This window comes from Polypterus senegalus, chromosome 10 (genome assembly GCF_016835505.1).
Source record: "Polypterus senegalus isolate Bchr_013 chromosome 10, ASM1683550v1, whole genome shotgun sequence".
Taxonomy (NCBI): Eukaryota; Metazoa; Chordata; class Cladistia; order Polypteriformes; family Polypteridae; genus Polypterus; species Polypterus senegalus.
Window position 1 is genome coordinate 40,602,574 of NC_053163.1, and position 23,291 is coordinate 40,625,864.

A 23,291-nucleotide genomic window follows, 5' to 3' on the forward strand; every position below is an offset into this window, starting at 1 on the left:
CAGTGACAAAACAATTACATTGACCATCATGTTACGTTATTTTCAAAATGTTTCCTTTTCTTTTTCATTACTTCTTTAACACACTACTTCTCCGCTGCGAAGCGTGGGTATTTTGCTGGTAAGTTATAAAAGAAGCCTTAGCAACAAGGTAGCTGCTGCCAGTACCTGTATAGCATATAGTTGCAATGTTTCACTTAAAGAACCCACGGTTTTTTCTTATTTAAGTAAACAAATAACCCAGTTGGTGCTGCTGTTACATTTCCAAGCTGTTCTCCTGCCCATTGAAAAGTCATTTGAGGTACTGGGAGCCTTGGATCATTGAATACAAATGATTTTTTCATCAGCTTGGACTGCCCAGCACAGACTCCACTTAAGAATGCCTAGGACAGGCTGGGCGGCTAGTTGGCCAAAGTCTTCAGGACTGTAACGGTGTCTGATATTGATTTTAATTTTTTTTTCTCTTACAATTGACCAAAAACCCTCTACAGCTTTATTTTCTCCGATGATGATGCAGAATGAAGTTGTTAACTGGCCATAGATCAGCAAGTAGCTAAGGGACAGGTATAGCTGGTTTCCATTTGTGATAATTAGTTTCAAACTATTTTGTTTTACTGTGTGTTTAAATAAAATAGTACCTTTATGAGTACTAATTCTGTATTTAGCAATTTGTAAAATTTATACGTGTAGGTTACCTTGTCATAGTGCTCTGTGCCTGCATTAAATGAAAAGCATTATACAAATACCAGTAACGGTGCACTGCACGATAACATGCAGTGAATACACTTGACTTGAGCAAGTACTTTTTCTCTGTACGTTTAGCATTCGTTTGCTCAGAGGATGATATGCTTGCTACTTCCTGAGCAGCTCTTTTTTTCTCCACCCTAGCAGCCCACTTCTTCTCTTCTTTTGTTGACATCTTTTCACGTTAAAACTGATTAAGTTAGTGTTTGTGTTGCAATTACCTACTATGTTTTCTTTCATTTTTCACTTAAGCTGGCACTTAAGTCTTCAATCTGCCTCAAGAATGATTTAAGATATGAAGAAGTAGGGGAAGTGACCGCGAAGGTGGTAGAGATGAGAATGGCGCTCGTACACATGCACCGCACAGCTGCCAATTGATTCTACAATAAAATAAAATAAAAATAAAAAGAGGAATGACCTTGGAGGTCAATCATCATGCCGAAAGCGGATGGTAGATGTCACATAGTATATGTGTACCAAATTTCAGGTCAACAGGACAAACGGTTTGCGATCTACAGGTGATTTAAAATCCTGGACAGACAAATGAAAAGCAACGGTAGTGTATTATGTAAGCAGATAAACTGAACTGAATTATAGTGTTTTACTGCCAAGATGTTTGCCTGCATTGGATTCATTTGGTAGAAGGGTTCTTTCATCAGACTGGCCAGCCTAGCACTGACTCTTGAATGGCCAGTAAAGGAGAGGCGGCTGGTTGGCTGAGGTCTCCAGGACTTTGAATGTATCCAGCTTGTCTGACTCTTTTTTACAATCTGGCAGTGTTTCTAGAATTAGCTGATAGACAGATACTGTTGTTTACTAGTTTTATTAATTCGTTTCTACTATATTTTTCTGCCATACAGGGTTTTTTTTTAAAGTTTTTTTCTTGTCTTCTTAAGGAAGTAAAAGCTGGGGTGGCTGTCAAAAAACAGGGCCCGTTAAAGCTGATTCAGGCATCCCTTGTGTAATTTTGGGAAATATGATAAATAAATTGTACTGGAGTGATATGTATACTGTAATGGGTTCAGTTCTTGTGGCAGAGAAGCGCATATATGATTTTTGAGTAGCCTCTCAAAATACTACATTGGTATAGGCGTTACTGCAACAGGGTGATGGTCATTCTGACAGGTAGGATATGATTTCTTAAGTACAGGGACAATGTAGGATCTTCTAAAGTATGTTGGTATGACAGACTGGGTTAAGTAGAGAATAAATATTACTGTGAACACTGGAGCAAGCTGATCAACAAAGATCTTTAAAATCAAGTCCTAAAATGCTACTCAGACCTACTACTTTCCTGGTGTTCACTTTCTTGATATCTCCCCTTCCATCGTGTTCTGACAAAGTGAGGGCTGTTTTCTGTTATTCTATTAAATTATTAAGTTAGTGTCTGTCAGAGAGGTGTCAGCACCCACACTGCTAGAAGTAGTTGCTTTACAGTCCATTGTTGTTTGCAGACCTTGTCATATGCCCTTAGAAACAGACGGTTCATATTGCTCTTTCACTTTCTCCCAATATAGTCGCTTAGTGGCCTTCATGGCTCTCTTTTGTTTATATGAGGCGGCCTCTGTAATCGTCCACATTCCCAAACACAAGCCTTCAGTTCATCAAGATTTTTCATTTTGGTTTTGTTAATTATTTAAGTTTACAAAAAAGTTTTTTTTTTTTATTAATAGTTTCAGTTTTGATTTTAGTTTTCATTAACTATAATTCTCTTGACATGTACTGCTGCAACAGAGATATTTACAGAATACTAATGATGTACTTATGAACTTGTGTGATAATTTTAAACTCCCAGATAAACAACGCCGCAGAAGCAAGTCAGCTAATTTAGCAAGAACTAACAAAGAACAATGCAGGATAGGTACAGACAGAGATGGTTCTGATTTCTTGAGGGGCATTTTTAATTTATTAAGTTTAATTTTACAATACAGAAGACAGCAGTGGAAAATATAAAAAAAGTTATTGTGGTTCTAAATAATAACTATTTAAAATAAATGCACATTTAATTAATAAGAAAGTAATAGGTTATTTTGGATATGTTATGAAACAAATTTTCATCTTTAACTGCTTATGCAGAGGCAATAGGATCAAAGTTCTTCATGCACAATGGAATAAACCTTCAAGTCAATCCAAAGCAATTTTTTTTCACCCTCAAAGGTGTCTTCTCTCAAAAAATCATAAGTTTCCATGTTGTCTGCACTTTTTCATTATTAAATAATGCGATTTGCACAGTATATCTGAGGTGAGCAGTGTGAGTTAGTCTATTTTTCTCAAACATCCCTCTGATGTCAATCCTCTAACAGTAAAAGGCACATTACCATTGGATAGCTGAGGTTCAGAGCATTCTACTGATGCATAAATGTCTGTGATTAGTCATTTGTATCACATGTCACACCTGTATATAAACTGTAATAAATAAAATGACTATGTATCAGCTCATCTTTATGCAACTGTTATGCATTGTTAGGATCAAAGCTTGAGTCATATTCTGAGCAAAGTTTCGACTTTGTTGAGAATGACGTTTGATTAAAGACTTAAAGCTACGTTTGATTTGGAATGTCATGGGTTCATTTACCATACTGGGAAGCTGACTGTTGTCCATTTTCTTTATGCTAGCTTTCTGAGCAGTGCTCTTAATTTCAACAGGGAGGTGTGACTGTGTGGGCTCCTTGCTCTCTCTTCATTTTCGGGACCCCATCATGACCGGAATGAGCTTAGCAGATGAGGACAAATACACCAAGCAAGGGGGAGGTGAAAAGTGCAAGTGCTTTTATTAAAAGCAATTCACAAAATAAGGTGTCCAAAAAGTGCAGTGCTCCAAAATATCAATAAATAAATCATCCATAAAATGAATGTGTCCGGTGGAAGTTAAAATCCAATAAACAAATCCAATAAAACAAGGATAAAACAATGCAGTGCCTTCCTTTAAAACTGATGCCTCTCCCTTCCTTTAATCTCTGCTCCCTTTTCTTCAATTTTTTTTCTCCCTTTCTCGCATGCTGGCTTGTTCTTATAAGGCCCCATGGACACATTGTCTCAATCATACACTGCAGGAAGCCAATGAAGCAATTGGGAAATACTGCACCTTCATCGTGCATGTGTGTCTCACTCCAATTACTCCACCAACTCCCCGCAGCTGTGTGAGCATGCACACCCATGGAGAATGAACTGGCCAATTTGATTATTCATTAAAATGGCCATTCTTTCTGAACCGCGGACTCACTATACCACAGGAGGATCTGGGTCGCAAACCTCTGTCTCCTTACTCCGATGCAGCAACATTACCACAGCACCATAATGAAGCTCAGAATTAACATACAAATGTAATAAAGATTACATTTTCATAAAATGTAGTTTATTTGTTTAATACATGTAAAACAGCCAATCACTTCATGGAATTAAACTGATCCTCTTAGAACACTAACATTTACAAAAAAATAATAATATTCCCATATTTGCATTTTCCGTTATATTCTTCCCTTCTGTTTTATCAAGAAAAATTTGGACATATTAAATTTACATTTAGTTAAATTTCAACACACACACACACGTACTGTATAGTCAGACATGCTATCTTCTATGTTAATCCACATCTTGCAATTAACAATTAACAATTAAATGCATTTTTTCAGCTAAGGTGTAATTTTTGGGCCTCAGGGCAATGAAATTAATCTATTGTGAAAACTGTTTTTTCTTAGGTTGTCTGCAAATAGCCAAAAATGTTTTCACAGTCAGTCAGCGAACCTATCAAAGACACATTTAGGTCAGAATGCTCACAGGAATTACAGCACAGTTTTACAATACCTTAAAAAACAACATTTATGTGAACATTTAGTCTGAAACTTGGAAAACAAACAGATTTTGTTCTTTTTCCTAAACATTGCAAAGGTGTTTTCTATATGCAAAAATTTGAAAGGCTAGTTAATTTAAACTCCATATCAAGTAGATTTTTTTTTTTCCTTTAAGGCTGCTCAAATTATTTACTTACTACTACAGCTAATACAGTTAATCCAAAATACAGAAGCAAAGATTATAACTAAACATCAGTTCTTAATCATCGTTTTTAAACAAAGTATATACCAATAAAATGGCTTAATTTCACCTTACCTTAAAGAATCTGTTGATACCTATACTCTGAAGTGTACAGGATGAGCATGGATATACACCTGTTTAAAATCTCTAGGATGATTAAAACAAAAGGGAAAGCCTTTAGCCGTAGGTCTCAAAATTTGGGATGACATACTTGCTAATATTGGAAACAATCCATTTACCTTAATAAACTTTTCTTATTTAAGTTCTGAGTAATTTGAAGTACACAAGCTTATAACCGATATTTACTTGTTCTGTTAGTAAAGTGTGCAGAAATTCAATTATGTCCTGTATATTTTGTATAGAGCAATGAAAACACAATACAAACAGCTACATACTATACACAAATTTTAATGAACCACAAGAAATAAAACAATCAGCAGAATGTTTCTCAAAACTCTTTACAATAACATTGTTATTTTTGATCCATAAAACAAGATAAATGAACGATGCCCATCAGTGGAATTAGACGTATAAAAACCAACCCATTATGCATTGGGGTTAGGAATGCAAACCAAAAGTACTAGCACAAACCATAAACTACGAATATATGGTAAAAGTGGCACCATCTGATTAGTAATTAAAAAAGGAGTTTAATGTACAAAATAATTTTTGTTTTTAACCAATACCACCAAACTCTGTAGTCTTATAAGTATGGCTTTTATGGCTTAGAAAGTATAGTAACAAATGTCAAAAAATATAGAAGGTAAGACAATTGATGGCATTTAATTTTAAACAATGTTGACAAGAAATGTTAACGTGAATAAAAAATAAGATTATAAATACTGTTAAGCACATTACACTGTTATTCACTTTTATAAACAAGAAGGTTGAAGCATTAAGTTTCATCACAATGGAGGTTACCACACATTTATCAAAGAAAGGCAAGCAAGCAAAAAAAACAAAGCAAGAAAGCATTTTAACTTTGCTTAATGGACTAATTCAGGCTGATTCTCAACAAATGGCAGAACCCCACTCACATAATAAGCAATCCCAAGAGAAAGTAAAGCAATGACCACAATAAGTAGCAGAACTCTCCAAAATCCCAGATCTTCAACAAACTCTTGCCACGTTGTTCGAAAGCTTGACAGCATTCCTTCACTGTGCTGCAGGTTTGGATTAAGCAAAGAGTGACTTTCCATGGCACTAAAAGAGAAAGAAGGTTTAAATGTAATTAACAGTATAATGTTGATAATGTTGAAATGCTAATTTCAATTACTTTTTAAAAATCAAAACCATACAGCAATTAAGAATCCAATAAATACAGTGCATTTCCTTCACAAGTGATTTTTTCTGTAATTATTACAAAAGAGCCACAAGAGATGTAGAGTGTATCATATGACTCAATTTTAGGTTATTGTGCCTTAATCTTCACATTTGAATTTTTCCCTTTCTGTGCTTTTTCTCCTGGGTCTCTTATTATTTTCAGCACTGTTGGCTCCTAACAATAGACTGTTTTCCTGTTCACTATAACTCCTAACCTTTCACCCATTGCTGCTTAAAAGCTAGCATACATACATTATACCTTACTGAAAAGTATGATTAATACACAGTTACACCCACTTGAAAATCGGCAGCACTTTGGACAGGACCATTTTTCTCAGACAAGCTTAATGTTGTTCTAAATGTTGTTTGGAATTAATTTAAAAAGGTGGGTGATCATCAGGATAGCTCAAAGACCAATCCTTGGGTCAACACATTTTATAATTTATATAAATGATGTAGATTAAAATATAATTAAGAAGATGTTCAGTTTTGCAGGTGACAGTAAATTAAGCTTAAGTAAAAAAATACTGTTTAGACAATAATATCAGTAAAGATGGAAAAGAACAGAATTCAGACCTAAGCAGACATGTAGTAGACAACAGGACAAAAATCTTAATTCCCAGGATACCCCCATAACAATAAGCTTTGAATTCAAGGTTAAAAGCCAATTTACATTTACAATAACATCTTTTTCACCTACAGTTTGCCCCATTACTAAAATGTTTCCAGGGGCTAAAGTTAGAGAGGTGTCATGGAGCGTTAGTTCAAGTCCATGATACCACATGGTAATAGATGGCAATACATTGGCCCTAGTTGAGGGAACTGGAGCCAAGTTATCCGTTTTAAAAGCAAGTAGTAGTTGTGCCTGGCCTGAGGCCAATATTATCCTTCACAGTCATTACAGTGTAGCACATAATCCACAAGCTGTAAGAGTGGTTGTAACATGTTTTCACTTTAAATGGATATGCAGATGGGAAGATGCTGAGATGATCTAGTTTTTACAGGGCAACAGAGAACTATAGAGAATATTCCACTGCATCCACTGAACAGTGTCATCTCCAGGCAGAGGAGTAGCTTCAGTGACAGACTTTTGTCACTGTCTTGCTCCACTGATAGACTGAGGAGATCGTTCCTCCCCCACACTATGCAACTCTTCAATTCCACCCGGGGGAGTAAATGCTAACATTAATTTTATTTTTATTTTTTTCATTTTTATTACTATTTAATTTAATATTGTTTCTTTGTATCAGTATACTGCTGCTGAATTATGTGAATTTCCCCTTGGGATTAAAAAAGTATCTATCTATCTATTTAGGGCCCCCTTTGGACTGCCACAGAGAATTTAAAGAAAGGTTCTAAAAATGTCATGCAATAGGGCTCGATGGATATTAATCTGATTAAAGCTTAACAAGTAGCTAAGGTTTTATTTATTTATCATTTTCTTTTGTACCAATTGTTCCTCTAATTTAAAAAAAAAGACAATTATCATAGCATTATTCAAGGCAGGATGTGGTTCCAGGAGGGTGGGATGCTTGCAATGTATGTATCCTCTGCAGACTCAAATGAAAAGTTCAACTGATTAAATTCATAAGTTCAGAATTCTTTATTATCACTGCACATATACAATAAAATTGCTTATATACAATGAAATCAGATTTCAACCTATCAGTGCAAAGCAAAAAAGGATTATAAAAACTGTAGAAATATATACAAAATGCCACACATACAAGACATTTTTCACGTTCTGCTGATATGAATTCATTGCATAATTTAAGGTTTCACAATATAGGCAGCATTTGGCACAGTTATGGCCAATGAATAAAAGCTGTTTTTTAGTCTGTTTATTCTTGTTTTTATTGTCCTGAAATGTGTGCCTGAGGGCAGCAGTTCAGACAGACAGTGGCCAGGATGGAATGGATCTTTATGTATGCTTCGTCCTTTTTAAGGCAACATGAACTGTAAAGATCTTTCAGGGATGGGAGAGGGCATTCTATAATCTTCTGGATGTTGCTGATGACCTCCAGAAGTGCTTTCCTCTCTGACACTGTGCAACTGTCCCTGCCAATGAAAAGGGACTGAATATCTGTTTTTTTCCTCCTAAAGTCAATAATTAGCTCAGGTTTTGGTGGTGTTAAGAACCAGATGGTTGTCTTTGCACCACACAAACAGCGGCTGCACCTCGTCCCGATAAGCAGACTCATTCACCCTAGAAATGAGCTCCACTATGGTGGTGTCATCAGCAAATTTGATGATGCCATTGCTGAAGTGTGCTGGGGTGCAGTCACAGGTGTAGAGCGTGAAAAGGAGAGGAGTCAGCATGCAGCCATGCAGCAAAGAATCAGTGCTAAGGCTGAGTGAGGGCAGAGGAGATGTAGGGGCCTATTCTTACTCTCTAGGAGTGATCTGTGCAGAAAATCCATAATCCAGAGACAGATAGAGTGGGATAGTCCCTAGTCTGTCAGTTTGATTAACAGCCTATGAGGGAGGATGGTATTAAATGCAGAGCTAAAGTCCACAAAGAGCAGAAAGAGCAGCCTAGCATAACTCCCCTGCTGTTCTGAGTTGGTTAGGACAACATGGAGATTTGCGGCTATGGCATCCTCAGTAGATCTGTTTGACCTGTAAACATACTGGTGTATGTCTAACATGGGTGGGAGGCTTGAAATGATACAAGTCTGGACCAGTTTCTCAAAGGACTTCATGATCACAGGGGTAAGTGCCACTGCATGATAGTCATTCAAGCTGCTGATGGTAGTGTTTTTTGGCGGTGGAACAATAATAGGGGACATCAGGCAGCATGGAATAGTAGACTGGAGTAAGAAGTTGTTGAAGATCTTGGTAAAGACCCCAGCCAGTTAATACGCAAAGTCCTACAGCACTCATCCACAGAGGCCATCTAGGCCCACAGCTGAGTCCTTGTGTTCACTGCCTTCAATGTACACCTCACCTCATGCTCCTCCACTGTGAGATTGTGGCTGTTGTGGGCTGGTGGATATGATGTAGCTGTCTCTGGTGACTTCACCTTGAAGTGAGCAAAGAAGTGTTTCAGCTCTTCAACCAGCAAAGCATTACCATCAGCAGCTGGGGGGCTGCTCAATTTGTAGCTAGCAAAGTGCTGAACCCCTGCCACACCTGCCTTCTGTTATTACTATGGAAGTAGTCCTCAGTACTTCTCTTGTAAGAAGACTTGGCCTTTATTATGCCTTTTATTTTTTTTTTAATTTGGCTCAAAGCAGCACTGTATTGTGCCTTATTACCAGACATGAAAGTGGCGTTTCTGTCACTGAACAGGTCCTGTACTTCTTTCATCATCCAGGGCTTCTGGTTGGGATAGATGCAGATACACTTGTCCATGGTGACAGTATTTGTGCGGAACTTGATATAGCCCAAAACAGTTGTAGTATACTCTTCTAGGTCAAAAATATCGCAGTTTGTTTTCTCATAGCAATCCTGTAGCTGTTGAAAAGTTCCTTCAGGCCACTTTTTAACAGTCTCAAATGTGATAGGATCACTCTTCCAAAGTGGGGTATATGCCAGAATTAAGAGCAGGGACATGATGTTTGGATTTGCCTAGGTGTGGTAGTAATTTATCCCTGAAGCCCAGTTTGTTTTTGGAATGTACCTTGTCCAGTGTATTTGCTCCAATAGTAGTACATTTAATGTGCTGATAGAATCTGGGGAGCACTGTTTTTAAATCAACATGGTTAAAGTCCTCTGCTGTGATGTGAACGGCCTAAGGATGCAAATTATGTTGACTGCTAATGGTACTATATAAATAACCAAGAGCTGAGTTAGCATTAGCGTTCGGTGGAATATATACACAGCAATTACCAAGGCTACAGCAAACTCCCAGGGAAGATATATGGGTCTGCATTTAACAGTCACAAACTCCATACTCTAGGAAACAGTGACTAAGTATGATCTTAATGTTAGTACACCAACTGTTGCCAACATACTGGCATAATATTCCCTGGTCATTGGGGAACCTGAGTCTCGGTCCGGCGGTACATAGCCAGGTGACAGAAGGCTACCGGACCAGTTTTTAAGGCAACTGCACCTGCTGAAAGAGGAGATCCTTTGTTGCCAGGCCTGAGAGGAATAAGCAGAGGATCTGTCAGATGAAAGGTGAAGGCACCGGGGACTTTAAAAGAGACTGTTTCTAGCCTGTTTTTAACCTCATTTTACCTGGATTTATTTATTTGGATTATTTTAACCTCCACTATTATTCACCCTGTGTTTATGGATTATTTATTGTGGACTTTTTTGAAGAACAATACTGATGCTCTCTATATTCAATTAATTATCATTACTATTTATGGTGTCTCCAAAATCCATACTAATCCCTACTCTCTCTTCTGTTCTTTTTCCAGTTTTCTGTGGTGGCGATCTGCACCACCACCACCTAATCAAAGCACCATGATGTCCCTACATTGATGGATTAAAGGCGAGAAGTCCACATGACCGTCATCATCAAGTCCTTCCATGAGAACCTGAATACAATGAGGACTGATCATTTATGTTAGGTAGAATGCCTAGAGAGCGCTGGGCGGTTTATGACCTGGAACCCCTGCAGATTTTATTTTTTCTCCAGCCATTTGGAGTTTTTTTTGTTTTTTCTGTCCTCCCTGGTCATCAGACCTTACTTTTATTCTATATTAATTGGTGATCTCTTATTTTAATTCTTGCTTTGTCTTTTTTTTCTCTTTCTTCATTATGTAAAGCACATTGAGCTACATTATTTGTATGAAAATGTGCTATATAAATAAAGGTGGTTGTTCTGAAGATCCAGCTTAGGTAGGTCCAGTAAGCTATCAGCTAATAGGACAATGAAGCTGGACCTGGCCAGACTCTAGGATTAAGCAGTTTCTAATGAGTTTGCACACAGATTGTGTGAGGAACTTGCAGAGTTGCATGCGACTGCCGATTCTAATGCGACCTTCCATGACAAGACCTTGAAAATCGCTGAGGGTTGTGTTGTGTTGCTGTTGTTCCCAGAAGGAGACAATTCATCTCACAGGACACATTGGGTATTATTGAAAGGATCTGTAGAGCACGGCTTGATGGCAACTCCATTCTGCACCAGGAACTGAGAAGGATGGCTGCAAGGGCTCAGAGGGTAGATAAGGAGACGTTTATTAGAGGAATCTGTGAGCATGACACAACATCTATAGTCTAGTGACCTGCATTCTGCTTACAAAGGAATCAAAGGATTACGCACATTCATACCTTTTCCTCAGAGAGTCACAGTCAGGGTGGGTGACGGTCCTTATGGATGATGCTGCAGTTGTGACCAGCTAGGCTGGCTACTTTGAGCAGTTGTTTAAAGCTGATCCTCTGGCTAGGATGTTGGACATCACTGGGTCCACAGTTCTTGAAGCTGATCCTCCAGTTAGCTGGGAACTACCCAATCTCACTGAGATTGCACAGGTGGTGAATCAGCTGAAGGTAGGGAAGGCTGCAGGGATCTCTAGTATCCAGGATGAACTTCTCTATGCTGTGGAATGACTGTCCTGCTGCCATTGCAAGCAATCTTTACTTCCATTTTGGAGACAAGCGTCATACCCAAGGACATGAAAATGGGACTTGTCGGCCCTATCTGGAAAGGGAAGGGTGATCACCTGGATTGTGGCAACTATAGGGGAATAACAATGCTCTCAGTGCTGGGTAAGGTCCTCATTAGGTTCATTCTCAAAAGGGTCCGTGACCACTTGCTCACCTACCATCAACCAGAGCAGTCTGGTTTTACTCCTAAGACGTCTACCATCAACCATATCCTGGCACTGAACGTTCTCAACGAGTGCATATCTACAAGAGTTTCCTCGCAGCCTTTCTCGATTTTCATAAAGCATTTGACTCAGTTGATTAAGTTGCCCTCTGCGACATTGTGAGAATTTACGGCATACCCCCGAAGTTGCTTGATGTCATGGCTGCCCTGTACAATGATACTATGAGTGCTGGGCAGAGAGGAGGTAGCTCTTATGCATTTTCACCAGTCGGAGATGTTTTCTTCCTGCTACTCTGTTCAATGCTTGCACGGACTGAGTGTTGGGCAGGGTGGTGGGGTCTAGTAGCTGCAGGGAATCTGTTGGTGAAAATTCATTGATCTTGGCTTTGTCAACGTTGCTGTTATCTTTGCGGAGTAAATGGAGCCTCTGATCATGGCTCTTGAGAGACTGAGGAAAGAATCATAGTGTCTGGGCTAGAGTGTGGCCAGGAAAAAAAACAATATTCAGGCTTTTAATGACCTCTTGGGCACAGCCATCAGCAGTGTGTCTATCTGTGGAGAAAACGTTGACCCCGTCGAAAAGTTTACTTACTTCAGCAATGACATTCATGTTTCTGGTGACTCTTCCTATGAACTCAGTAGACAGATTAGGATAGCATGGAGTGTCATGAGGTTGCTGGAAAGGGGTGTGGGCCGCTCTCAATATCTTGTAAGAGGATGAAGGGCCAAGTCTTTAAAGTCCTGATGATTCCTGTTTTGCTATAAGGTTGCGAGTCATGGACACCTCCTTGTTTAGAAGGAGGGCTTTTGACAAATAATACCAGTTTTGGAACAGTGATACAGTTAGGTCCATACATAGTTTGACAGAGACAACTTTTTTCTAATTTTGGTTCTGTACATTACCACAATGAATTTTAAATGAAACAACTCAGATGCAGTTGAAGTGCAGACTTTCAGCTTTAATTCAGTGGGTAAACAAAAAGATTGCATAAAAATGTGAGGGAACTAAAGTATTTTTTAACACAATCCCTTTATTTCAGGGGCTCAAAAGTAATCTGACAAATTAAATAACTGGAAATAAAATGTTCATTTCTAATACTTGGTTGAAAACCCTTTGCTGGCAATGACAGCCTGAAGTCTTGAACTCATGGACATCACCAGATGCTGGGTTTCCTCCTTTTTAGTGCTATGAACATCACTAGATGCTGGGTTTCCTTCTTTTTAATGCTTTGCCAGGCCTTTACTGCAATGGCTTTCAGTTGCTGTTTGTTTGTGGGTCTTTCTGTCCGAAGTTTAGTCTTCAACAAGTGAAATGCATGCTCAATTGGGTTAAGATCAGGTGACGGACTTGGCCGTTCAAGAATTTTCCACTTCTTTGCTTTAATAAGCTCCTGGGTTGCTTTGGCTGTATGTTTTGGGTCATTGTCCATCTGTATCATGAAACGCCACGCAATCAATTTGACTGCATTTAGCTGAATTTGAGCAGACAGTATGTTTCTGAAGACCTCAGAATTCATTCGGCTGCTTCTGTCCTGTGTCACATTAATAAACACTAGTGTCCCAGTGCCACTGGCAGCCATGCACGCCCAAGCCATCACACTGCCTCCACTGTGTTTTACAGATGATGTGGTATGCTTTGGATAATGAGCTGTTCCATGCCTTCTCCATACTTTTTTCTTGCCATCATTCTGGTAGAAGTTGATCTTGGTTTCATCTGTCCAAAGAATTTTTTTCCAGAACTGTGCTTGTTTTTTTAAATGTTCTTTAGTAAAGTCCAATCTAGCCTTTCTATTCTTGAAGCTTATGAATGGCTTGCACCTTGCAGTGCACCCTCTATATTTACTTTTATGCAGTCTTCTCTTTATGGTAGACTTGGATATTGATACGCCTACCCCCTGGAGAGTGTTGTTCACTTTGTTGGCTGTTGAAAGGGGTTTCTCTACACCATAGAAATAATTCTGCGATCATCCAGCACTGTTGTCTTCTGTGGACGTCCAGGGGCCTCATGCATAACGGTGTGCGTAGAATCCGCACTATAACATGACGTAAGCACAAAAGCCGAAATGTGCTTACGCACAGAAAAATCCAGATGCAGGCATTTGTTGCGTACTCCAACTTCCACGTTCTTCCGCTACATAAATCCCGGTCAGCGTGAAAAGTAACACTCGTGCATGCGCCTTCAAAAGCTCAAGTTCACAAAGTCGCACAGTGCCAAAATAAAAAAGAAGTCACATATCAAAGTCGCTGTGAAAAGGCGAGTTGTTGCCCACTGTCTGAGTGTCATATGAAAGCTTATTAGGGTGCAGACAAAAAATGCTTTGTTTTGTATTTGATCTTCTATGTGCTCTGTGTGTGTGAATCACTATGTGCTTCCGTTCTTTCTCTTTCTCCGACAGAACACAGAATCTATTACATTCGTGATATTACAGCTCTCTGAATAATTAAAATACTGAGATGGATGCGTGATATCATTTTCATGATGATTGGAATGAAAGCATGTTATTAAACATGGGAACACGATGGCACAGTGATTGTTCATGTCTCACACAAGATGCTGCTGCGGCATGCGCGACCTTCGATGAAACAATGTATTGTAGCAGTATTTTCTCTTTCAAACATACTAATCTCCAATTTCTGTCCTTACTTTTCTTTCCCCAAATACCCAATCGGCACAAAATCAGCTCTGTAATAGACGTTAAGCCATCTGTAAGCTTGCAACGACGATTCTTCAAAACTTTTAAGGAACACTGAAATATCTTCATAGTACGTGTTTAATCATTCTATCCTTCCAGTGTCGCGCCAGCCTCAGTAAATATACAGCGCAAGGCAGGCACAATACGTGAACTTGCTAGCGCTGCGGCACCGTGTCCTCACATGTTTAATTATTAACAATACAGATTATTTAAATTAAGTTAAAGTTTTATCTGTATAATATAATCAACATATTTTGCTGCATTTCATCTTAAAAATGATATCGTCATCATATGTAAATACGCTCTTTATAAAGTGGCACAAGTTGTGCAATATTATAACTGTAGTGCAAGTTTACAGTGGGGTAATTGTACTTATAAGTACAATTGCTCTACAAGGAGCAATTGATTGAGTGCGATTATAGTTCTTGGGATGAAACTCTTTCTGAACCGCGAGGTTAGGAAAGGCTTTGAAACGTTTTGCCGTGGCTGAGGCAGCATGTGCTTGATGCTGTATACCGATAATTCTCTTTGCAATCAGCTGCTGCTGTGATTCACCACTCAGATACAGTGATATAAATACTCCGAGTGGTGCAGTGACAGTAATATGGAAAAAGATGATCTGCTGTGGCAACCCTTAAAGGGAGCAGCTGAAAGAAGAAAAAGAAGAAGGTGCAGTGAGAATAACAACACTAAAGCAGCTATGGTATTTGTAATACTATGGCTATTCCCTGGACCATTATATTGTTATTGGTTAGTTACAATCAGATACATTACATGAATAAACAATATGCGATTAATTTCAGTGTATTTATAAAGCCGCGTCAGGAACAGAAAGGATAACCACACAGGAACAGTAGCACTGCTTTGATGCTGGGTGCCGCCAGTCTGCAAAACCAAGAGGAGAACTTGTGTACAACAGGGTATGAGGTACCGTGGAAATGTGCATGGCTTTTATACATCGCGATTTGAACCTTGGAAACATTCTTATGCAACATTTCTGTGCATATGCACCATTTATACATGAGGCCCCAGGTCTTTTTGCATTGCTGAATTCACCAGTGCTTGCTTTCTTTCTCAGGATATACCAAACTGTACATTTTGCCACTTGTAATATTGTAGCAATTTCTCAGATGTTTTTTTCTGTTTTTGCAGCTTAAGGTTGACTTCTTTCACCTGCATGGAGAGCTCCTTTGACTGCATGTTGTCTGTTAACAGCAAAATCTTCCACATGCAAGCACCACACCTCAAATCAACTCCAGGCCTTTTATCTGCTTAATTGATAATGACATAACGACGGACTTGCCCACACCTGCCCATGAAATAGTCTTTGAGTCAATTGTCCAACTACTTTTGAGTCCCTGAAATGAAGGGATTGTGTTAAAAAAATGCTTTAGTTGCCTCAAATTTTTATGCAATGGTTTTGTTCACCCCACTGAATTAAAGCTGAAAGTCTGCACTTCAACTGCATTGGAGTTGTTTCATTTAAAATTCATTGTGGTAATGTACAGAACCAAAATTAGAAAAAAGTTGGGTCTGTCCAAATTTTTATGGACCTAACTGTATACTATAAAGCAAATGAGTGAAGTCATTGTACCCAGGCTTTATGAACATTTAAAGCAAATCATCAACGCATCTCTCAGGTCAGTTTAGAGAGTAGCCCTAACTTGTGACTGCTGGACATCTAGGGCAGCAGACTACTATGTGACAAACACATGTCAATAAATTAAAAACGACTGGGCACCTGTGAAAGATGCGTTTCAGACAGAGTGCTGCATGCCAGTTACACTGGGTGCAAGCTCAGTGCATATATGCAAAACTACTGAGACGGCTGGCTGTTATTCCAAAAACCTTTTAAGCATTTCCAATGTGCTGTTCCATTGCGTGACCATATCAGTCACAAGTCTGTGTGCTGGAAAGTCAAATAAAAGTTGCTTCTCCTTATGCATATGGTTAGCTATACTGCTATGATGGAATAAGTTTACAATGCACCTTACCCAGACAAGCAAACCGGAAATTGCTGGAATTTTCAGAGCAGCCTGCAATATGAAATTGACCACGTGCACAAAGTAGCTGATGTGAAGTAGCTCCATACACTGTACTGCATGGATAATATTAGTGGAACTGTCAGTCACAACGGTAGGTTCTTTGTCTTTTACGTTTCATTTACCTAACACCGCTGTCAACAAGCATAAGCTCTAAATCCTTTCTTTAAAGCTTCCTTTTTTGTCTGAGGAGGACCGTGAGGGCACATTTTCAAGACTGATTAATGCAACTGCTACATGTGAGCAACTAAAGATAAGTGTAACTTGTAGAATTATACAAAGACACGAGTCTTCCCTCTTATCTTTAACTTTGACTAATTCAGGATTAGTTTAAAAATCCAATTGGGGAATAAATTTGGCTAACAGTTTAGTTGAAGGGTATCTACAAGTACATTAATAATGCATGGATAGGTTACTGAATAACATTTATTATTTAAAAAGCAACATTTGATTATTTTATAATATTCGCAAGATGATGTAAGTGTTTTATAAAGTAGATGCCATTGCACTGTATCAAAGCATGGAGCACAACCCAACCCCCTGGCCCCCATATGTTTGGAATCTGACATGGTGATACATTATGGTAATGCTATAAAGAAGCTTTTTTTTGTTTTTTGTTTTTTTAAAGAAACATATTTTATTGTGCATCTTGAAAATACTGATGTTAACTGTTCATTAATAATCAGTATTGCTTCTATGTTTAAGCATGTGTTATGAAGTCACTATGTAGACAATCTTCAAATAAAGTAATACTGGAATTTGTTACATTATATTAATGCTCTCTATCGAGGTTAAGTAATCTCTTAAAAAGCCAGCACTTCAAGTATATCAGTGAACATTAATTAAATCAAGATTAAATCAATATCGAACTGAGCAAGGATATTGTGAATAAAAATTGAATTGAATTAGAGTATCAGTGCTAATAATTAGCCCTAGTAATCTCATCTGTAAGAAACAGATGGGAGCATCTCAATTTTACACATATACATTACACCATACTACACATACACTCACACACACACACACACAAACAGTCAAAAGTGTGGACACATACCCAGGATGTTTGTTTTTGATAGAAATTAATTCCTTTTTTTATCAATGAACTGTTAAATTGATTTGAAAATATAGCCAATTAATAGTGTTTCAGCCATTTTGCATTTCTGTGGTAGCATTTGTGATGCATATCCAGAGTACACAGTATATGTGTGTCTGTAAAAATCTTTGCCAAATTTACCCACCATCGCAGAGCTTTCTGGACTAGGTGAGCAGGCACATACTTCTTTCGGCTGCTCCCGAGAAGGGCTTGCCACAATATATCATTCTTTTTCCATATCCTCCTATCTTCTGTATCTTGCTCTGTTACACCCACCACCTGCACGTCTGTCCATCCTTGTAACACCGAATGCAAACCTGAAAATCTTTAACTCTGCCACCTCTACCTCCGTCTCCTGTTTTTTGTCAGTGCCACTGTCTCCAACCATTAAAACATAGCTGGCCTCACTACTGTCTTGCAGACCTTCCCTTTACTCTTGCTGATACCAGTCTGTCACAAATCACTCCTGACACTCTTTTCCACCCACTCTACCCTGCCTGAACTCTCTTCTTCACCTGTCGTCCACCACCCTGTTACTCTGTACTGTTAATCCTATGTACTTAAACTCATCCATCTTTGCCAACTCTACTCCCTGTATCCTTAACACTCCTCTGACCTCCCTCTCATTTACACACATGTTCTGTCTTGTTCTTACTGACCTTCATTCCTCTCCTCTCTAGAGCATATATCTACCTCTCCAGGGTTTCCTCAACCTGCTACCTACTCTCATTACAGATCACAATGCCATCAGCAAACATCATATTACACAGAAACTCCTGTCTAATGTCATCTGTCAACCTGTCCATCACCACTGCAAATAAGAAATGGCACTGAACTGTCTTTGAAGTAACCCCAGCTCCACCTTGAATGCACCCGTCATGCCAACAGCAGACCTTGCCATTGTCACACTTCCCTCATACATATCCTGTACAACTCTTACATACTTCTCTGCCATTCCCAACTTCCTCATACAATACCACAACCAGGTCCACAAAGATGGAATGCAACTCCTTCTGGCATTCCCTATACTTCTCCAACAACACCATCAAAGCAACATCACATCTCCGGTTCTCATCATCCCTACCGGCTAGTCTGCTCCTTGTTAAACACACCACAACATTCTTGTCTTTCTTCCATCTCTCCATCACAAATGTTTCCAACCTACTCTTTAGTCAGACCATCATCTGTCCACTTGACCCAATCCTCTCTCATTTCTTCTAGGCATTCTCTCCCTTCCTTTTTTCTGAAGTTATACACATGTCACAGGCACTTTTCCTATGTTGTTGAAACATGCCCTTCTCAAGAAGCCCTCACTCAACCCATCTCAAGTAGGTTATTACAGACTAAACTCTCTCCTCTCCTTTCTATCAGGAACAATGGAAAGTGCTCTCTCTAACACAGTCTCTTCTTTCGCCTTGCAGAACAGACTGCTTCATCCTAATCAGTCAGGCCTGAATAAGGGTCATTCCACCAAGATGGTTCTAATGATCTCTGAAGGTTAGGTTAAGTGGGCTTTATTATCCCAAAGGGAAATTTGTTGGCAGCAGGAAAGTACAAAAACATAAGACATTGTTACAGATATCTAATAGATATCAAAGACACAACATTTGACATCCAATGTTATTAAATAAACACACTCAAGATTAATAAAAAGAAGAATAATTACTTTCAACAGTAAACAAAACTTTAATACAAAATTTAATGTTTAACCTCCTGTAACACTTTAGCGGCTGGCTTGAGCTACCAAAATGTCATTTGTCCTCATCCTGTTATATTTCTTCTCTGTCTGTGACATGGTAAACCACTGGATCTTTCTTGTCTCCCTCTCTGACCCTGGTATTACTAAAACTTCCCTCAGGCTGTCTGAGTCCTATCTCTTGGGCAGATCATGCTGTGTGTCCTGGAAAGCACAGGGATGCCCCAAGTATCGGTGCTGGGCCCTCTCCTCTTTTCTCTAGGCCTTATAGGACTCTCTTCGCTAGGCCCTATCACCTGGTGCCATGGCTTCTCTTATCAGTACTATGTCAATGATACGCAGCTGTACTTGCTGTTCGCTTCAGAGAACTACTCAGTATCTGCTAGAATCCCTGCATATCTGACTGATATTGCAAACTGGATGAAGGAACATTACCTTAAGCACAGCCGGGCAAAGATGGACCATCTTGTTATTCAAGCTCATCTGTCTCTATTTCATCTCTGTTCAGCTTAGCTTATTATTAGAAGCTCCCACCAAATCTGTTTGCAGTCTTGGGATTGTCATTAATGACCAGGTGTCCTTCACTGACCATGCTGCGACGGTCTTACTCATGCAGACTCACTCTACACAACATCCACAAGATGAGACCATATCTGACAGAGTATGCAACACAATTAATAATCAAGGCTTTGGTCTTGTCTGAACTACTGCAACTCCCTGCTGGCAGGAGAACTGGCATTTATGAACAAGCTAACACAGACGATTCATACTTGTGTTAATCTAGCTGGGGTGGGCACATGTCACTGCTCTTCTCAAATAGTTACACTGGCTTCCTGAAGCGACCAAGACCAAATTCTTGATGTTTGCTTACACAATAGTCAATGTGTCAGTGCACATGGAGAGACTTTTGAAATCATACGCTCCTTCTCGACCACTCAGGTTTGCTGATGAACGGTGTCTGGTGATGCTACATCTGTGTTCCATCAAACCTCAATCCAGACTCTTTCAATAAGTATCTCTGAACTGGTGGAACAATAGGAACTGTAACTAGCTTGTAAATTTGTTCGGAGCTTTTCACTTGTGATAAGTTTAAAAGCACTGTGACATTATGCAACTCATCCAGTGATCTTTACTCATAGCCTTCAATTACTTAACCTTAGAGAGTCAGAGGCAGTCAGCAATGTGCTCCCATAATGGCAGTCATGTAATGTGACATGCCCCAAGACTTAGACCAATTAGTTCATGATTCGCTCCACCAAAATCAAATAATTTGATTTTTCTTTAGTCGTGGGGGTGGGCCTTTGCGTGTGAGAGCCAACAAACAATAAATGCTCATTTGGAAGTTCAATGCATATAATGCTATGATGAGGACAACTAAATGAACAGGATGCACATGACCACAATTTGGAGTGCTTCAGCAAAGGGTTTGAATACTTATATAAATGAAAGATTTCAGCTTTCAGTTTCAAATAAATTTATTAGCCTTTCTGAAAATGTTTCGCTTTGTCATTAGAGGTTACTAATAGTATATTAAAGATAAAAATGGCAAATATATTAGGGCTCCAGACAAAAATTCACCTCAATGAGCCAGAGGCTCCTTAAAGAAAGAAAAAAAAAACAGGAGCCAACTGCTTTGATTTAGTTGCGAAATAATAAATGTGCAAAATATTAATCTATCACTCTCTTACCTTTCTAACCTCCACAGATTTCTGCCTAATTAGATTCCCTCTCATGTGCAGTGCATCCCTCTCCTGAGCTTTTGCGTCTGTCTTGATGATTTCAGTAACTGAATGTCATTATAACTTTCAAACTACTGTATGCACAGTCTTTAAGAGCAGTATATTTTACTCAGGCTCTAAATCTGTGTCACTAACCAATAGAATGTCATTGTCAAATGGCCATCCAGTGTAACTTCTTTTCCTTCTGTTTGAAGTGAGCCAGTGTTTGACAAAGGGCTCAGGATCAAACTGCTGAAGCAATGGGCCTTCTGATCCTGACTACAGATGTGCCCATACATTTACTTAACCTAGCAGAATTTGTACGATGTGCACCATACTTTAAAGAAAAGATGACTGATCAGACAAAATATATTTCATTTACTTTTAATGGAATCCAAATTAAACTATAAGGCATTACAGAATAACAATTAAACAAAACATAGTAATAATGAAAATAATAGGATGGTCCCAGTTAAAAAGTTTGCATACCTTTAGTTTTTAATACGGTGTATTGCCACCTTTAGCATCAATGAAGGCATGCAGTCTTTTGTGATAGTCATGGATGAAGTCCTTGATTTTCTCAGGTACAGAAAATAGAGCTGGTAGAGCTGCACATTCTTCTTAGCAAAGAGAATCCCGGTACCATAAATTGTTGGATTTTCTTGCATGAACTGTACATTAAAGTTCTCCCTAAAGTGGATCACCGATATTGAGGTCAGGAGAATGTGATGGCCACTCCAGCACCTTCACTTTTTTCTGCTGTAGCCACTGAAGGGTCAACTTGGCCTTGTTGTTTGGATCATTGTCATGTTGGAAGATCCAGGTGCACATCAAATATTGTCCTCCAATATTTTCAGGTATCAGGCTGCATTCATCTTGCCATCCATTTTGAGCTACCTGCACCACTGTACATCACACACTCCACTTTTCACTCCAAAGGACTTTGTCCCAGAATTTTTGAAGCTTGTCTAGATGCCGTTTCACAAATTATAAGTGGGCTGTTCTGTGGTGTTGGCACAGTACAGGCTTTTTTCTTGCAACTCAAACGTGCAGGACATTTTTGTTCAATTGCCACCTTACTGTGCGTCTTGAAACAGTAACACCACTTTTTTGCAGAGAAAGCCTGTGTTTCAGCTGAAGTGGGTTGTGGGTTTTTTCTTGGTATCTCAACAAATGGTTCTGGCAGTTGTGGCTGAAATCTTGGTTGGTCTACCTGACCATGGCTTGGTAAGAACAGAATACCTAACTTTCCACTTTTTTTTTATCAGATTTTGAACACTACTGACAAGGCCGTTTCAGTTCTCTGAATATCTTTTTTATATCCTTTTCCAGATTTATACAATTCAACAACATTTTCTTGTAGGCCCTTTGATAGTTCTTTTGCTTTTCCCATGGCACAGTATCCAGCAAAGTCAGTGCAGCTCTGCGTTAATTTAAATTGACTACTTATACACAGGTGCCGATTACAATCAAAGAAGTTACTGGTATGGACACTCCTCTTTAATCACTCCTAATTTAAACCTGTGTGTGTATATTATCAGCACCAACATTCAAGGGTATGTAAACTTTTGATCAGGCCCATTTGGGTGATTTCAGTTATTATGATTTAAAAAGGGTGCACACAATTATGTGATAATTAATTGCTTCGCCTCAGCACACTCCCTAATCAAAAGAAAACTTTCTTTATGATTATATTTTCCAAACAATGACCAATATTTCACAATTTCTGCCAGTGTATGTAAACTTATGAGCACAACTGTAAATCCCCTAAGGCTAAGACACTAAGCGAGTTTCACACTTTTGTTTTTATTCTGTTCTGTGCTGAAAAGCCACATTCAAACTGAGCTCCTGAAATAGGCCGAACAAGAATGACCTTCAGAAGATGTAGAAGATTGTGCAAATTTGTGCAATAAGGCTCTTTTGTTAGTGAGACTAACCACAGACTTTTCTCACAGTGTCCTGTGTGATCTGAGTGCAGAAAAACAGAAAGTGGCAGTAAAGCTGGGGCAATCAACACTGGTTCTTCACTGCAAAAGGTATGCATACAGAATAGCCTACTTTCACACCAATCACTCTCAGCTTGCTTTTGGGGCGCAAGTGGAATGTTTTCCATATTAGCCATATTAAGTCATAGACTTTTTAAATCATTAGCTGTCCAGTGTTCATTCTGAAAGCACACATCAGGGGCCACACATTTCTATGAGAAATGCCTAGCTGAGAAAATAATT

The 23,291-nt window shown here is 38.9% G+C and overlaps 1 protein-coding gene across 1 annotated transcript in view; it reads right to left on the reverse strand.

The window, feature by feature from the left end:
• Positions 1 to 5,161: 5,161 nt before the first annotated feature.
• Positions 5,162 to 23,291, reverse strand: part of ankrd46b (ankyrin repeat domain 46b) — a 71,197-nt gene continuing 53,067 nt past the window's right edge. The window contains exon 4 of the mRNA XM_039765763.1: positions 5,162 to 5,976. Coding sequence (XP_039621697.1) covers positions 5,760 to 5,976 — 217 coding nt within the window. The 3' untranslated portion in view covers positions 5,162 to 5,759. The remainder of the gene's footprint in view (positions 5,977 to 23,291) is intronic.